The following is a 19,154-nucleotide window of genomic DNA, read 5'->3' as shown; positions in this document are numbered from 1 at the left end:
AAATCTTCGTTTAAACTGAATATTATGTTTCTCATTGTAGTTTTAATTTGCATTTCCCTAGAGTAATGATGTTGAGCATTTTAATATGCTTAGTGGTATATGCATTTCCTTTTGAAACACTTGTTCAACTCTTTTGCCTGTTTTAAAAATTGGGTTGCTTTTTTGTTACAAAATTGTAGAAATTTTGAAAATTATATTCTGGATAGAAGTACATTGTCATATAGATGGACAACAGACACATGAACAGAAACTCAATATTGCCAGTTATTAGAGAAATGCAAATTGAAACTACAGTGATATATCACCTCACACCAGTCAGAATATTCATAGTCTATGAATAATAAATGCTGGAAAGAGTGTGGAGAAACAGGAACTCTCCTACATGGTTGGTGGGAATATATCAATAAATTGACGAGTCCACAGTGGAGAACAGTATGGAGATTTCTTAAAAAGCTGAAAACTGAGCTACCATATGATTCTGCAATCCCATTCCTGGATATATATCTGGAGAAAACTCAAATTCAAAAATACTTGTGCCCCAGTGTTCACTGCAGCACTATTTATGACAGCCAAGACATGGAACCAACCTAAATGCCCATCGGCAGATAAATGGATAAAGAAAATGTGGTACACACATATGGTGGAATATTACTCAGCCATAAGAATGAATGAAATAACACCATGTGCAGTAACATGGGTAGACCTAGACATTAACATACTAAGTGAAATAAATCAAACAAAGACAAATATCATATGATATCACTTGTATGAGGAATCTAAAAAAACTACAGAAAATGTGCATATCAGATATATGATATATGTATTATGAGTACTTCCTCTCAGTTTGTGACCACCTTCCTTATCCATTTCAAAAGTTATCTTTTGATAAGCAAACATTTTTAAAGTTGAGAACTCCAATTATTACTGTTTTTGGTTTTAAAACCTTTTGTCTATTCCAAGGCTGCAAAGTTATTCTCTTGTTTTCTTCCACAAGTTTTAGAGTTTTTCATTTTATTTAAGACTATGATCCATCTCCAATCAGTTTTACATATGATGTGAAATAAAAAATAAAAGATCTTGCTTTTATTTATCTTATAGCTGCAAGTTTGTACTTTTAGACTGCCTTTATCCATTTCCTCTATCTCCACTTATCATCTATGGAAATCACTAATATATTCTCTCATTCTATGAGTTCGGTTTTTTTAGATTTTACAAACACTGTTTTGAATGTTAGACTAAAATTTATGGACATATTTTTGAATGAATAATTAACCATAATGTCTTATATTTCTTATATATTTAAAATTAATTGGCTATATATTTTTAAAGAATTTTTGCATCATGTTTATTCAGTGGTTTAATCAGTTTTTTGTTTGTAATTATCGTTGTTGGTGTTTAGTATCACACTGGGCTGGCCACATAAAATAAAAAAGTGTTTCATCATTCTCTATTTTATGAGAGAGTTTGTTTAGAATTGTTATCATTTATTTATTAAATGTTTGGAAGAATTCACCAGTCAAGCCATCTCGGCTTCTAGCTTATGAGAAAGTTTTAATTTATATATATCATTTCTTTAACACATAGAGGACTATTCAGAGTTTATATTTTCTTTTGTGTCAGTTTAGGTACATTGTGTTTTTTGAGGAATTTAACCACTTTCACCTTAGGTGTTCAATTGTTTGGACAAAGTTATACATAGTTTTTATTTATTACTCCTTTAATAGCTGTATAATTTATAGTCATGGTCTTTTTCATTACTGATATCAATGTTTGTTTCCTCTTTCTCCCTCTTTTGTTCTTTTTTAATGTTTAACATTTTAAGATAGTTGTAGATTCGCATACAGTCTTAAGAAATAGGTCCTGTGTAATATTTAGCCAGTTGCCCCCAAAGGTATCACAATCAGGATATTGATAATGACACAGTCAAGATACAGAACAGTTCCTTTACTATAAGTATTCCTTATGTTGCCTTTTATAGTCACTTTTATTTCCCTCCTGTCCTCATCTCTTTATTCCTGGTAACCACTAATTCGTTCAGTTCAGTCACATGCAACCCATGGACTGCAGCACCCAGGCTTCCCTGTCCATGGACCCCCGGAGCTTGCTCAAACTCATGTCCATCGAATTGGTGATGCCATCCAATCATCTCATCCTCTGTCGTTCCCTTCTCCTCCTTCCTTCAATCTTTCTCAGCATCAGGGTCTTTCCCAATGAGTCAGTTCTTCACATCAAGTAGCCAAAGTATTGGCCTTCAGCTTCAGCATCAGTCCTTCCAATGAATATTCAGGACTGATTTTCTTTTGGATTGACTGGTTTGATCTCCTTACAGTCCAGGGGACTCTCAAGAGCCTTCTCCAACACCACAATTCAAAAGCATCGATTCTTTGGTGCTCAGCTTTCTTTGTAGTTCAACTCTCACATCCATACATGACCACTGGAAAAACCATAACTTTGACTAGATGGACCTTTGTTGGCAAAGTAATGTCTCTGCTTTTTAATATGCTGTCTAGGTAGGCCATAGCTTTTCTCCCAAGGAGCAATCATCTTTTAATTTCATGGCTACAGTCACCATCTGCAGTGATTTTGGAGCCCAATAAAATAAAGTCTGTCACAGTTTCCATTGTTTCCCCATCTATATGCCATGAAGTGGTGGAACTGGCTGCCATGATCTTGGTTTTTTGAATGTTGAGTTTTAAGCCAACTTTTTCACTCTCCTCTTTCACTTTCATCAAGGGGCTCTTCCTATTCTAATCACTAATCTGTTCTCAATTTCTATATTTTGTCTGGCAACCGCTCATCTGTTCTCAATTTCTACATTTTCATAAGAATGTTATACAATTCAAATCATGAAGTATGTATACTGTTTTGAATAATTCTCTGGAGATTTATCAAAGTTGTTGCTTTTATTAATAGTTTGTTCCTTTTTACTGCTGAGTAGCATTCCAAGGTGCAGTTGTACAAACCTACTGAAGGACATCTGAATTGTTTCCAGATGTCTGGTTACTATAAATACAGCTACTATAAAAATTCATATACAGGTGTGTGTAGACATAAATCTCCAGGCTACATCCCCAGGAGAACAACTGCTGTATGGTAGTTGCATATGTAACTGCCAAATTCTTTATCATTTATTTTGATTGGAGGGTAATTGCTTTAGAATGCTGCGTCGCTTGCCAAGTTCTTTCCCGGAGTGACTGTACTATGTGATGCTCCTACTAGCATCTGGGACTGGGCAGTTTCTCTGCATCCTTACCAACATTTGGTGTCATCACCATGTTTTATTTTAGGCCTTCTAATAGATGATATCTTTCTGTTTTCTCAGTTTGCATGTCTCCAGTGGCTAATGACATTGACCACCTTTTTTATCCTTATTTGTCATCTGTATATCCCTTTCAGTGAAATGTCTCTTTCTGTATTCTGTGTGTTATACTGTTAAAAGTTTTCAATTTTGAAGAAGTGTAATTTCTTCTTTTATTTTTTTCTTTTCTGGATTATGCTCTTGGTATCTTTGTGTTATGATACGTCCCAAAGGTTTTACCCCAAGCTTAAAAAAACTTTTCTGGTTTTACATTTTATATTTAATTCTGTGATCCACTTTGAACTAATTTTTATAGAAGAAGTGAGGCTTAGGTCAAGGTTCTTCTCTCTCTCTCTTTTTTTTTTTTGTATATGAATGTCCCATTCTTCAGCATCATTTTTAAGACATCATGTATTTAATTACTTTTGCGTATTTATCAAAAACTGTTGGTGATATTTGTTTGAATCTATTTCTGAGTTCTCTATCCTGTTCCATGCTTCTCTCTCTCTCTGGCAATACTACACAATCTCCATGGTTGTAATCATACCTTAAAACTGGGTATACTGATTCTTACCATTTATTTTTCTCTTTCAAAATTGTTTCTGTTATTTTAGTCCCTTTGCTTTTTATTACTGAATGATTGTACATGGTATTGTGTCTTTAATTTTTGATTCCTTGAATCAATTGCTAGTATATAGAAATACACTTGATTTTATACTTATGTCTTGAGATCATACTAAATTCACTTATTAGTTCTAGGAAGTTATTTTCCCCCTTCTTTTTGAAGACACTTGGAATTTTCTATATAGATAATCATACTATCTGCAGTAGGAATAGTTTTATCTCTTCCTTTTGAATATTCTTGTTTTTTTTTTCTCCTTTTTTGTTTTATGGAGCAAGCTAGAATTTCCATCATGATGCTTAGTAAAAAGGATGAGGGTAGGGACTCTTGATTGTTCATAAATTGAGACATTCTTGGATTGTTCCCAATTATAAGGAGAAAGCATCTTTAACTATTACTTATAATGCTACTTGCAGATTTTTTTGTAGATGTTCTTTATCTACTTTAGGAAGTTCCCTCTTATTTCTACTTTTTGAGAGGGTTATCATAAATGGATATTGATTTTTATTTGCTAAGTGATTTTTCTTCATCAGTTGATATGATTCTATAAATGTCAATTAGATCCTGTTGGTTGATGGTGTTGTTTAGTTCTTCCATATCCTTGCTAAATTTTTTAGTAGTTCTAGCTTCCCTCATGGCTCAGTGGCAAAGACCTTGCCTGCCAATGTAGGAGTTGTGGAATTAGGTCGGGAAGATCCGTTAGAGAGGGAAATGGCAACCCATTCCAGTATTCTTGCCTGGGAAATCCCATGGACAGAGGAATTTGGTGGGCTACAGCCCATGGGGTTGCAAAAGAGTCAGACACCACTTAGTGACTAAACAAACAAACAAAAAATACTTCATTAAACAAATTATGGAAAGGAGTGTTAAAGTCTCCAACTGTAGTTTGTCTATTTCTCCTCTTAGATCTCCATTTTTGCTTCATATATTCTATACACTTGTTTGGAACATATTCAGTTCAGTCACTGAACTTGTGAGTAGTAGAGACAGGATTAAGTTAATAATTTAAGCTTTCATTGTAGTACCTCTTTTTGAGTATTAATAAATTAGCTGTAGGAGTCACCAAATTGAATTAAAGAAGGACTGCTAATTTCTTCTCAACTAGCTACCACTGCTGAAACATCCCTCAAAATGATTTGATTGACCAAAGTTTTATTTCAAAAGATGCCTACATGGCATTATCATCATTGTTATCAGAACTCAGATTTGTTGTACATTTACTAGATACTAAACAATGTATTAAGCTTCTTATGTATATTTTTAATTTCTCATAATAACTCTTTGAGACAGTAGAGAGAGTAAGATAGCCAGATAGACTTGGCTCTTACCAGTTTGTGAATGCTGATTATCACATTTTCAGGAAGTTTGTAGGCTGACTTATGTTTTGCTGGTGCCAATGATTATGGAACAGAAATTTGGCAAACACTCCCCCTTTCCAACACTCCCCTGTTAAATACCTACTAGCAAACCATTGGTATTATTGCGGACTGCTTTGGAATGAGGGAACAGACACACAGAGGCACGGGGTGGGGGTCGGAATTAAATAACTTGTGGATGACCACACAATAAATAGGACTTAAAATTTTCAGACCCAGATCCAAGTGCAATGTTCATCATTACACTGGTCAGGACGTATGATGATGACACTGATTTTGATTATCCAGACAAAGTGGAAATTAGTTAAAAGGAAAGAGGGGTGTGAATGTATTGGTTGCACAGTCGTGTCCGACTCTTTGTGATCCCATGAATTGGGGCCCGCCAGGCTCATCTGTCCATGGGATTTTCCAGGCAAGAATACTGGAGTGGGTTGCCATTCCCTTCTCTAGGGGATGGACTCTTTACCATCTGAGCCACTAGGGAAGACTGAAAAGAAAGAGGAGGTTGGTAATATTAGATACTTTGGTTTTTAAAGCAGTCTTTTAATATTTAGTTTTTTTTAATCTTGATTATTATTTACTTAGATGCATAATAATAACCTTGACATGGTTCCCTTTACTCTTAGAATTTATATTAAGAAAAAACTCACAATGGAAGTGTTAGATGTGTTGTGATGTCTACCTAGAATATTTCTTAAAGAGTTCCTTGAAATTATCTTATTTTGAGATCTCGTAGAGGGTCATACACTTTATGTTCTATTGGGCAGAGTTTGGGCATTCTATCTTAAGAGATAACTTCCCTTCATAATTAAAATGTTTTGGTTTCTAGCATTACTAAATGTGGTTTCATAAAGTTACAGAAGGCAATACAGCCATTCATAAATAGGTTTCTGCTTTTAAGTAGGTATTAGGAGTAATGTACTCATTTGTTGAGTACATACTCTGTATCAGGTACTATTTTAAATGATTTATAAGTTTTAATTCCCTTAACTTTCACAATAACCCTATTTTTTAGGAGTGTGATGAAGGAGTTTAAAGATACCTAAACTGGAATGAGGAAGAGGAAAGTTGCCAGCTGTTCTTTTCTTCCCCTCCCAAGTTTCCCCATCATAGCTAAATCAATCCCACAGTCCAAGTGGGGTTGAGCGATCTACTACAAAAGCATATTTTAGTACACAGAAACAGTTTTCATAAAACATTCAAATAGAAAAACTACATCTTTCTTTACTTGAGATTTCTCCCTCTCAGATCCAAGAGAGTTTTCAAAGTAGGCAAGCAGAAGAGCCAAGTTTATATTAGGAGTCCCTTTCATTTCACTCCAGGCCATTATGAATGCCCAGCGCCAGCTGAAACCGTGACCGAGTCGAGACAAAAGAGGGCTCAGTAACAGAAAGACCAGAAGTCTAAAAGGCAAAGCAGATTTTGAAGTTATTTTTGTCATAGAAATTTCTTTCCATCTCATGCTATACTACCCCAATCTATTCCCTGTGAAATCGCCCACTCTCAGAAGAATGAGGCGTCTTTGACACACCTTTGGCACTGCAGCAAAGGCAGGCAGAAGGGCATCCGTGCACAAACATGCCCAGGGAACGGGATTGTTCTTTCTTTCTTTCTGTTAGCTAAGCGGTAGAGTAGTTCCACTCCCCCCTAAGTGGTGCTTCTTCAGGTAGAAAAGAAAGTGCTAGAGACTTCTATTGATCTACTCTACTCTGGATCCCAGAAACAAATAAAAACAAATTTAATAAATGGGAGAGAAAACAATGCTCTCTCTTTTTCTTTGTAGATTTTAATCATACTGAATTTACACAGTATCAGTTAATTCATTTCTATTTCTTCTTTCAGTCACAGATAATTCTTATATTTTTACACTAATTGTATCTGATAATTTGGGACTAATTTCCATTTACTTGGCACTGGCTGACTTAATGTTGTTGTTTAGTCCCTAAGTCATGTTGGACTCTTTTGCAGCCCCATGGACTGTAGCCAGTTAGGCTCCTCTGTCCATGGAATTCCCCAGGCGAGACTGAGTGTGTTGTCATTTCCTTCTCCAGGGGATCTTCCTGACCAAGGAACCAAGCCTACATCTCCTGCATTGACAGGCAATTCTTTACCACTGAGCAACCAGGGAAGCTCAGCTTAGTGTTGAGCCCCACCTAAGTTTCCTAGAATGCTAGCAATTTGGCTAATAGCATTGTTGTAGTGGTTTTTCTCTTCTACATTATCTCCTTTTCAGTTACATAAGCAGACTGCTTTCTGAAAGCCTTTTAACATTGGAAAAGGGGCCACAAAACTTATTTAGGCTAACATGACATTTACAAGGAGGACTTCCTTATGATTTTCATTCTTAGTTATTTATTTAGACATGAGATAATTTTATTTTCATCTTTTATGGATCAAAGCTAGAAAAACGGTAGCTTGGTCTTCAACACTTTATCTTAGTCAAAAGTAGCAACATAGCAGAATACCAGAAGCGCAAGATAGCTGAACAGAGCAGATAAATGATATGAAATAATAGTGAATAGTCATTTAAGAGGGAAGAAAGGCTATTGTTCTTTTTAATTTTTGTTGTAGTATAGTTGATTTACAATGCTGTGTTAGCTTCAGGTATTCAGCGAAGTGAATCAGTTATACACATACAAATATCGCTCTCTTTCTGATTCTCTCCCATACAGGCCGCTACATGGTTCTGAGCGGAGTCCCCTGGGCTGTGCAGCAGGTCTTTATCACGTGCCTATTTTACATCTGGGGCGGTAGTTTAGGGGCTAAGTCATGTCCCACTCTCATGACCCCAGGATTGCAGTCCACCAGACTCCTCTGTCCATGGGGTTTCCCAGGCAATAATACTGGCATTGGCTGCCATTTCTTTCTCCAGGGGATCTTCCCAACCTAGGAATCAAACCTGGGCCTCCTTCATTGAAGCAGTGTGTATATGTCAATCCTGGTCTCCCAATTTGTCCCACTCTGATTTTTAAAAAGCTATTTCCAACTATACTTCATTAATACAAATTATCTGTCATAAAATATTAAACAAATAAAACAAGTTAACATTTTAATTTATAATAGGTGTCTAACTTCATGAAACCTCATAGAATAAAAAACAATACAAAACTCTAGAGGAAGTATGTGAAATAGTAGTGTTCACCTCTAGGTAGTAAAGATTATGAGAGTTTTTTTCTTTTTTTCAAAAACTTTACAACATGCTTGCATTGTTTTGAAATGCAGTTAAAAACTGAAAACACTAAGTCTTAATTTGCTCGTGATTCCTTGGGAAATTTGAGTGAATTCTTCATTCCAGAATGAAACATTTCTGTCATTTAAAGAATATCTTCAGGCTTAGTCAATATCACATAAATAGAAAAATTCAAATGGCTTTCTTACCTGAACATAATAAGTGTTAAGTAGATATTTAATGAATAATATATATCAGAAAATGATATATATAAATATGTATGTGCAGGAATTAGAAGTCCAGTGAAAGTAAACACCATAATAAAAGCAACAAATGATAGACAATTCCAGAATCTGCATTTTTAGAAAAAAAATTAAATATAGTTGATATAGTTAATTAAGCTAACATAGTCAATGCAAGGCTTATCTATGTGAGGCATTGTGCTAGGCATTATGAAGAAAATAAAGATGAATAAGACATTCACCAACACTCAAGGAGTTTGTAATTTAACTGGGGAAAAAGGAGCGCTAAGATAAATAAACAAATACTTCTAAAGCAATTTAAACCAGTTTGCACTGAATATAAATTAGTATCTCTTTTTGGGGTTGACTTTGAAAGACATGTTAGGTTGTAGCTATGCTATTTGACAGAACTCATTCAGGTACTATGGTTCAAGTAGCTAATCCTTGTATCATTAGGAAGAGCTAAAATTGTTTATTTTAAAAGGAAATACTGAACTGATTTACATAAATACTAGTCTGATTTACATAGTGATAGAATTAAGCCTTTGCCCAAAGCCTAGCTAGCACTTAGAGAATGTGAATGTATCTTTTATTCACGTGAATGCCCTTTGTAGACTCTTTGTGATTTCTGAGTCTGTGCTTATTCAAGTACTCCAGAGCCTAGGAAAATGGCATCATTCCCAAACTCATGTTCTCAATAGTTGCAGGCAAAACAGGTTGAAAAAGCACACCCAGACATCATTGTTTGTCATTTTGGGAGTTGGGATCATAGCTATTTAACACTTACTTCTCATTATCTCTTTGTGTATTTCCTGTCTTTAATTTGACATTATATGTATAGCAATATAAATTGAAAAGCTTGAAAGGGCACATGAATATTATTTCATGAGAGGAAAAAGAGCTTGGTTTTACCCATGTGCTGCCAGACTCTGTCCCTGAGAAACAAATACCTAGGTATTACCAGAGAAAATTTCATTATGATACATTGAGGGGGAAAGAAACTCAGTCTCATTAATTAGCACAAAATGTAATGAAATCAATTAAGCAACAAATGTTGAGGAGTTATTAAGACTCTTTCATATGTAGTAGAAATTAATGGGAGAAATTGGATGAGGAGGAAACCAGATTCTCCAAGGAACCAGTGCCCATTATATTCAGAGCATAAATGAGCCGAAAACCAAGCTCCAAAACCATCCAATAGACCTGTGCGTGTACATGTGTGTGCAGGTGTGCAGTCAGTCAGGCACGCAGTGAAAACCTTCTGAATTCTTTTAAATAGTCCCTTTCCTTTATTTGGTGATCATGAGCTGTCCCAACAAATCTAGATCTTTTATAGGAGCAAAAGGTTGCAACACTGTCTGTATTTAAGTATTATTTAGGAAGAGTTTTTTAAAATCAGACATCACAAGCTTCACCCTCATAGATTTTGATATTATGAATCTAAGCATATGTGTCATTTTTATATCTTAATGTCGCATAGCCCCTAGCCTAGAGGAGTGAGAAGACCTTATGGCCTGGACATTTTAGGAACATCAATTTGCCAGGAATAGAGGATTATACAAGCTGACAAGGAAATACCTCTTATTTGGCAATTTCTTCCTAAAAGGGTGATGTATGAATAGAAGCATGAGAGAAGTAAGGCAGCCACTTATGCTAATATGTAAAGAAGCACATTTCAAGAGCAGAAGCCCAGGGACGCAAGTCAAACAGGGACCCTCTTTGGCATGTATGAGGAGTAGCCAAGTGTGGGTAGAGCCGAGTGGGTGAGGGTGAGAGTGGCAGAAATGAGTTACCGTAGTATCAAGGGGGCAAATAGAGCCCCTCTTTGCCATGAAAACAACCTTGGTTTGTAGCCAAATGAGATGAGAAGTTATTAGATAATTTTAAACACAAGAAATGATCTGGATAAGGAGGGAGTGAGGTGGTTGATGGCCAGAAAATAGCATAGGATCAATGCATTGTCTTCTCAGTGTGACTATATAATTGTTAGAATTGGAGTCCTAGGTGGGTAAATTGAAAAGATGGGAGACAGTTTAGACCTCTGTAGGGTTTAATAGGATATGCTATTATTAACTTAGATTTCTACTCTCTTGCAGAGTAGGAGCTGGTTCATATTATATTTTAAATATTATAATTGTTGAACGTGAAATTATGAAGTGATTATTTGTATGAGCATAAAGTGGGTGGCTGAAGCAGAGTGGTAAATATGATCGCAGGAGGAGAAGAAGTCCTGGAATTGAAAGGTGAGGGAATAGAAGCATTAGCTGAATGAATATTGACTGACATCAGTAAAAATGGTGAGTTGTGATGTTGGAATGTCACAGTGAGAGGGGGCCAAAATCGTCACAAAATGGAGAGTGTGATTCTGGGTTCTAGAGATAACTACAACAAACAGGGTGGCAGGTGGTATAAGCTGATGGCATGAGCTTCAAAATTGGCTGCTTCTGGGGAAGAAGAAGGAAAATAGAATAGAAATGACTGAGGTACAGAAAGATCACCCACCTCCACTCTAGGCTTGTAGCACCAGGGATGCAGGCGAGAAAGACACTATAACCTCTAAGGAACACACGGGGAATCGTGTCTTCAGGGGAGACCCAGGTTTCAGTTAGAGCAAGAATGAAGGGAGAATCACTCCCCATAGATATAAATACATGCATAACATGTTTAATTCTTCCTACAGTGGTGGCCCAAACAATGCTACCTAGCTGCTAATAAACTGGCTTCCAATATAATTGACATGAAATTTTAGTGACATGCTCTCAAAGCCTGTAATCTGTATTTTTAAGCTTCTGACTTCTGAACTCATTTCATCTTTAACAATGTTCTCCTAAATGTCAAAAAAACCACTGATTATGTTCAGGGCCTCTGTTAACACGTATGTTGCTATTGTGTCATTTAGGCCAAGTTCCCATCCCATATATTGAAACATTTCAGAAAATGTCTTCCTTTAAGACCAACACAGACTCCACTGACCCCCCAGGTAGGTGCCCTCCAGCAAGGCCCAATTTGTACTTCTCTGTTTTCTTTTTTAACGCTGCTAATTGTATTTAAGTGTCCTGGCTTACTTTATAAATTGACTTTGCCTGGCCTCTCTTCACTGTCTTTAAAATATTGGTCTTTCATTCTAGAGGCGTTGCCATACTGATCCATATTGGAGCCTGAGGCAAAAGGAACTATTAGTAATATTGATCTTTAAAAATTTTGTATTTTCACCATTGATTTTTTGCGTTAATTTTGATTTTAAAATATTGTATTAAAATATTTATCTTGATTACTGACTCTTTTGGCATCCTCTTAGATTTTGTGCCTGAGATGAGGGCCTCACTTCCCTTACTTTAACCCTGGTTCTGTCTAGGGGAGCAGACTGAACACTACTGAGTAATATGGTTAGGGACGTAAGGGAATTAGTAGTGAAATACAGTCAATGTGAACTCAAGGTAAGGTTACAAATTTTACCTGAAATTAGAGGTTTAAGGAACATAAGCAATAGCGTTTTTAAAGGCGGGGTGAGGGGGAGTGGTGGTTATTTTCAGTTGGCTAGTTTCCAAGTCAGTATCTTATTCTGGCCGTGTAAATGTAGTTGCTGTTATAATATTATAACTTCAATATATGAAAGCAAACTAAAAGTGTGCTAGTCACTTACTCAAGAAGAAGTGCTTCAACTCCTGGTTTAAAACTTGTAGAATTAAAAAAAAGTCCCATAGTGACAAGAGTAAATATTCCAGACATTTCAGTTAGCTCACCTATTTTTTTAAGGAAATAAATAAAAAGTGTTAATTTAACATCAAGAGTGGTACCAATACTCCCAGAGATGAAAACATCCTGATATCTGATAGTAGGGACTTCATAGAGAGGCTGCCACACTTGGTTCCCACTGAAAAATGTCACAAATGATCACTACCGACCAACTGTTCCTCCTGCTCAGATTCGCATTCAGTGTGTGGAAAAGTCTGTACTGGACATCCTTGCTCTGCTTTGGCTTCGGATCATTGGCAGCAATGTGGAGCTCACAAATCTTTTCAGGTGCCCCAGTGAGGCTAGAGCACCCTCCATAGGTCTGATTTTTTCAGAGCAGCTCTGGATGAATTAAGTAAAGTAAGCTGATGAGCCCTCTATGGACTAGCCTACTTCATATACTTCTTCTTGGGAGACAGCAGGAGATAGGAATGATTTGATTTTGTGACAAGGCTAAGAAAGTGGAGCCAAGAGAAACCCAATACAGATCTGCTTCCCAGTTTAATTATGGTTTGGTGCACTTACTGTCTGAGATGGAAAAGTGTAAAAAACTGTGGAAACTCTTAAATATCATCAACTTTCATGAATTAGAGGGGAAAACAATTTTGGAAGTAGCTTATGAAAGTGACATATTATCACTGTGAAAAATTCAAATAATATAGTACAGTATAGAGATTATATTTTTTTAGAAAAAGTGGTAGTTAAGTTGCTAAGTCGTATCCGACTCTTGCAACCCCATGGACTGCAGCCCGCCAAGCTCCTCCATCCATGGGCTTCTCCAAGCAAGAACACTGGACTGGGTTGCCATTTCCTTCTCCAGGGGATCTTCCTGACCCAGAAATTCTTTCCAAGATTCTTCCCAACCCAGGAATTCTTCCCAGGAATCTTCCTGACCCAGGAATCAACCCGGGGTCTTCTGCATTGCAGGCAGATTAGAAAAAGGGGACAGCCATAACTACAATGCCAAGAATTCAGGTAAATTTTTGAAGAAAATTTTGATTGAAAATTCAACTGAGGAGAGGACTATATTTGCCTAGAAGAAGTCATTTGATAAGCTATTTGACAGTACAGTATGAGACCCAAAAGGCAACTCCAAGCATTAAAAGCTGTTTGCTGAATTTCTGTACAGGAGACAAGTGGTAAAAATTAAGCAGGAAATATAGACAAGTGAGGAGATAATGGTAGATGTCGGATCTCAGAATTGTAAACTGCACAATGTAATTTTCTCTGTGAGCTCCGCTTGTTCTCACCTTCACTAAAGTTCACCAAGAAGCAGAAATTGTTAGATATTTAGGAGGAGACAGCAGAGATTATGAGGAAGAAAACTCCAGAAACTGTCAGAAATTTTGAGGAGTTATCTTTGGGTTGGGCTTCCCTTGTTGCTCAGCTGGTAAAGAATCTGCCTGCAATGTGGGAGACCTGAGTTTGATCCCTGGGTTGGGAAGATCCCCTAGAGAAGGGAATGGCTATCCATTCCAGTACTCTAGCCTAGAGAATTCCATGGACTGTATAGTCCATGGGGTGGCAAAGAGTCGGACACAACTCAGCGTGTCTACTGGAAGCTTGAGATAACTGGATCAAGATTTTGGGAGTGGAGTACCCAGTGAACACACAGAAGCTCATATCCAGCATACATATACATAAAGCCACACATTAAGAAAATCTATAGAGGGATTATCCCTGGAGAAGAAAATGGCAACCCCCTTCAGTATTCTTGCCTGGGAAATCCCATGGACAGAAGAGCCTGGTGATCACCATTGCATGGGGTCCCAAAGAGTCAGACACGAGTGAACGACTAAACATGCACCCAAAGAGGGATTGTAGAGCAATACTGCTCTTAATGGGCTAATTTTTTTTTCTCTTAATGTTTAGCAGACATTGTTCTAGGTAACAGTTACAAATTAAAATTTTGCTTTAATATTAAAGAATATTGTGGATATGCCACTTTTCATAGGCTCTTCTGATAGCTCAGCTGGTAAAGAAGCTGCCTGCAATGCAGGACACCCAGGTTTGATTCTTGGGTGGGGCAAGCTCCCCTGGAGAAGGGACAGGCTGCCCACTCCAGTATTCTTGGGCTTCTCTGATGGCTCAGCTGGTAAAGAATCCACTCGCAATGCAGGAAACCTGGGTTCAGTCTCTGAGTTGGGAAGATCCCCTGGAGAAGGGCATGGCAAACCACTCCAGTATTCTTGCCTGGAGAATTCCCGTGGACAGAGAAGCCTGACGGGCTATAGTCCATAGGGTTGCAAAGAGTCAGACACAACTGAGCGATTAAGCACAGCACACATTTATCAAAAGGATCCGTTTCTCTGGTTTACTTTGAATTCCTCTGTTATAGCAGTCGTATTTTAATTATTATAGGCTTATTAAATGTCTATTATCCATTTAATAGGAAAAATCCTTCACTTAAATAGATTGTCATGCCATATGACATATGTCATAAACATAGTCTCACAGTTTATGTTTCCAGATGAATTTTTTAAATTTTTCTGTAAAATTTCACTTCCCTCCAAATTTCTATCATTATTTGATTCAGATTGTGATAACTTTTTAAAATATTCATTTATTTGACAGGCCAGAGTAAAAGTTTTTTACATTAGATTTATACTTACTCATTATCTGCTTTCTAAAATATTTATTGAGACATCATGACTCTAAAAAAGTTAAATTATTTTCTTGGAGATTGGGGTAGGGGATTATAAAATGCAAGCTAGTATGTATAAACTAAATAAGCAACAAAGATGTCTATTGTACCACACAAGGAAATATAGTCATTATTTTGTAATAACTTTAAATGGAATATAATCTATAAAAATTCTGAATCACTATATTGCATACTTGAAAATATTATAATATTGTAAATCAACTCTACTTAAATTTAAATTGTTAAATTTTATTTAAACTTAAATAAAATTGCTTCCTTGAGCATAACCCTTAATCTTTCTGTTTTAATGGTTAAAGATCAGATGAGAGTTTATTACAATGATGTTGTTACAGGAAATTTAGTTATTTCTGTGACATACAACATTTTAGGATAATTAGAATTATAATAACATTGTATCTGGATGTATCAGATTTTTTGGAACTTCATGTAATTTCTAGAACAGTTATATTAATAACATTCACCCATACAATATAACCTGAGAAGGTTTCTCATCACTTTAACTCTTAATCTTGAGGCTATTCTTACTTACTTGATGATGTTAAAAGAAATTATATTTGCTGAAATATGTTTCATAGGTTTAGGTATGTACAAGGTAGTGCATAGTGAATGCATTTGTACTGGCTGATCATTCTGTCACTATTTATTAATTCATTAACAGATTCTGTAAACTCACTAGATTATAACTGGCTTAAATCCAGATTGGTTTGGAAACCTCAAATATCTATGTTATGCCTTTCCTTTTTCAGAAATGAAAATAATGAATTCTGTTGCTCTAACATTTCTACAAAGTTTTCCTTTGTGTCTACTGAAATTTTTAATTCTCATAAAACTTGTGTAGTTTTCTGTTTGGGTCCAAACTTTTGCTAAGTTTATTCCTTGATATTTTCTAACTTTTTGTCAATGTAAAGAGAATCGATTTTCATTATGTGTTATACTAGTTGTGAGTGTGTGTGCTCAGTCACTTCAGTTGTGTCCAAATCATTCTGACCCTATGGACTGAAGTCTGCCAGGCTCCTTTTTCATGGGATTCTCCAGGCAAGAATGCTGGCGTGGGTTGCCCTCTCCTTTTCCAGGGGATCTTCCTGACCTAGGGAGAGAACTGCATCTCTTGTGTCTCCAGGATTGCAGGTGGATTCTTCACCTGTTGAGTCACCGGGGAAGCCCTTGTAGCTAATTACTGCTGGTTTGTAAGAATTTTGTTTGATTTATTGATTTTTAAAATATTTATCTTTTATCAACCATTAAAGAGCCTTGCTATCTTGGTTTATTAATTAAGTCTCCTGGGTTTTTATATACTCTAAAATGTTGTGACTAATGTATCCATTTTTTCTTTAAAATATGTATAAGCTTTTTTTTTCTTATTATATTAACTAGAGTTTCCAGAATTATTTTTAATCATGGATATGAGGCTAGGCAACATTGTCTTATTCTTAAATGTAATGGAAAGATAATAGAGTCAGTTGGGAAGTTGGTATTATCACACATGCCAACTTCAAATCATTTGTAGAGCTGTCTAAAGGGCTGAATGGAAAGTGATTCTGAGGCAGTATCAGGAAACAGCGATATTGATAATCATTGTCTGCTGTACCTCTGTGAGAAGGGAGTTGTGGTAAATGGATTAGCAATGTGATAGAATTTTTGATATTAGCCTTCCTTGATCTGTAACTTCTATTTTTATTACCTTCTTGATCTAAGAATTACCAAGAACAGTTTGCTTTTAATTTCAGGCAGTTAGAACGTTTATTTTTAAAGATCTTCCTTTTAAGACAACTCTTTAACAAGTGGTGCTGGGAAAATTGGTCAACCATTTGTAAAAGAATGAAACTAGAACACTTTCTAACACCATACACAAAAATAAACTCAAAATGGATTAAAGATCTAAATGTAATTAAGACCAGAAACTATAAAACTCCTAGAGGAGAACATAGGCAAAACACTCTCCGACATAAATCACAGCAGGATCCTCTATTGACCCACCTCCCAGAATATTTGAAATAAAAGCAAAAATAAACAAATGGGACCTAATTAAAATTAAAAGCTTTTGTACAACAAAGGAAACTATAAGCAAGGTGAAAAGACAGCCCTCAGATTGGAGAAAATAATAGCAAATGAAGCAACAGACAAAGGATTAATCTCAAAAATATACAAGCAACTCCTGAAGCTCAATTCCAGAAAAATAAATGACCCAATCAAAAAATGGGCCAAAGAACTAAACAGACATTTCTCCAAAGAAGACATACAGATGGCTAACAAACACATGAAAAGATGCTCAACATCACTCATCATCAGAGAAATGCAAATCAAAACCACAATGAGGTACCATTACACGCCAGTCAGGATGGCTGCTATCCAAAAGTCTACAAGCACTAAATGCTGGAGAGGGTGTGGAGAAAAGGGAACCCTCTTACACTGTCGGTGGGAATGCAAACTAGTACAGCCACTATGGAGAACAGTGTGGAGATTTCTTAAAAAAACTGGAATTAGAACTGCCATATGACCCAGCAATCCCACTTCTGGGCATGCACACCGAGGAAACCAGATCTGAAAGAGACACGTGCACCCCAATGTTCATCGCAGCACTGTTTATAATAGCCAGGACATGGAAGCAACCTAGATGCCCATCAGCAGACGAATGGATAAGGAAGCTGTTGTACATATACACCATGGAATATTACTCAGCCATTAAAAAGAATTCATTTGAATCAGTTCTAATGAGATGGATGAAACTGGAGCCCATTATACAGAGTGAAGTAAGCCAGAAAGATAAAGACCAATGCAGTATACTAACGCATATATATGGAATTTAGAAAGATGGTAATGATAACCCTATATGCAAAACAGAAAAAGAGACACAGCTGTACAGAACAGAATTTTGGACTCTGGGAGAAGGCGAGGGTGGGATGTTTCGAGAGAACAGAATCGAAACATGGTGAAACAGATCACCAGCCCAGGTTGGATGCATGAGACAAGTGCTCGGGCCTGGTGCACTGGGAAGACCCAGAGGAGTCGGGTGGAGAGGGAGGTGGGAGGGGGGATCGGGACGGGGAATACATGTAAATCCATGGCTGATTCATGTCAATGTATGACAAAAACCACTACAATATTGTAAAGTAATTAGCCTCCAACTAATAAAAATAAATGGGGAAGAAAATAATAAAGATTCTCCTTTTGAAGTAAGCATTTAATTGCACTGTAGCTGAATAATGTTTGAAATTTTATTGATATGTTCTTCTAGTCTAGTTTATTTCTGTTAATGTCTATAGGTATGTGTAAAGAATAAGCTTTCTATTTTGGAAGATAAAACTCTATATATCTTGGGAGCCAAGCATTTAAGTTTTTATATAAATCTTTCATAGCCATTCATTTTTTTAATCCAATTGGTTATGAAATTATCTAGGAAAGGCCTGTTAAAGTTTCTCCTTGTAATTATGATTTTGTCAAGTTTCTCTTATTATAATTATCTTTATGTACCTTGATACATTGTTTCCTATTGCATACATATTAATATTTTTAATGTCTTTTGAAAAATTATTTACAAAAATATTCCTTCTAGGTCAGTTGCATGGTGATTTTTTGTGTTTTTGTCTTTTTTTTTTTTTGCTTTTCACCTGGTAAATATTTCCCACATCTTTATATCTTTAATTTGAACCTTTTTTTATTATTTAATTTTAGGCATAGTCCCCTTACTTACAAATATAGAAGATGAGGTACAGAAATGAAAAGCTGAGACTTATATGATTGACATCCTCTCCAAAAACAGTAGACAGCCATAGTTGAATCAGTTTTGAACTAACAATTCCAAACAAGAAACTTACTAGAAGTTGTAACCAAATTTCTCTCACAATGATATAGGCTGAAAGAAAAAGGAATAAATAAGAAAATAATTAATAGAATAGATGTGCTTTTAATTTTAAGTGATAATCTGGGTCAACTTTTCTTTCTGACATTATCTTTTAAAATAACTCATAGCCTTTGGGATAGATGTAGGTTATTTTCTTATTCTTAAATTGAAAGAGTTTCTTTTCAAATGTCAAAAGTCACAGTTAA

General features: G+C 36.0%; 1 protein-coding gene across 1 annotated transcript in view; it reads right to left on the bottom strand.

Moving 5' to 3' along the window:
- The window catches only part of SLC9C1 (solute carrier family 9 member C1), a 152,086-nt gene that overhangs the window by 63,873 nt on the left and 69,059 nt on the right, over positions 1–19,154 (bottom strand). The window contains exons 12-15 of the mRNA XM_065913843.1: positions 18,799–18,960; positions 12,351–12,450; positions 8,675–8,818; positions 6,525–6,699 (exon numbers count right to left, since the gene is read on the bottom strand). Of these exons, the coding sequence (XP_065769915.1) occupies positions 6,525–6,699; positions 8,675–8,818; positions 12,351–12,450; positions 18,799–18,960 (581 nt within the window). The remainder of the gene's footprint in view (positions 1–6,524; positions 6,700–8,674; positions 8,819–12,350; positions 12,451–18,798; positions 18,961–19,154) is intronic.

The sequence above is a fragment of the Muntiacus reevesi genome, chromosome 21 (assembly GCF_963930625.1).
Source record: "Muntiacus reevesi chromosome 21, mMunRee1.1, whole genome shotgun sequence".
NCBI lineage: Eukaryota > Metazoa > Chordata > Mammalia > Artiodactyla > Cervidae > Muntiacus > Muntiacus reevesi.
The sequence above is the reverse complement of the archived record's forward strand: the minus strand, read 5'-3'. Positions and strand labels throughout refer to the sequence as shown.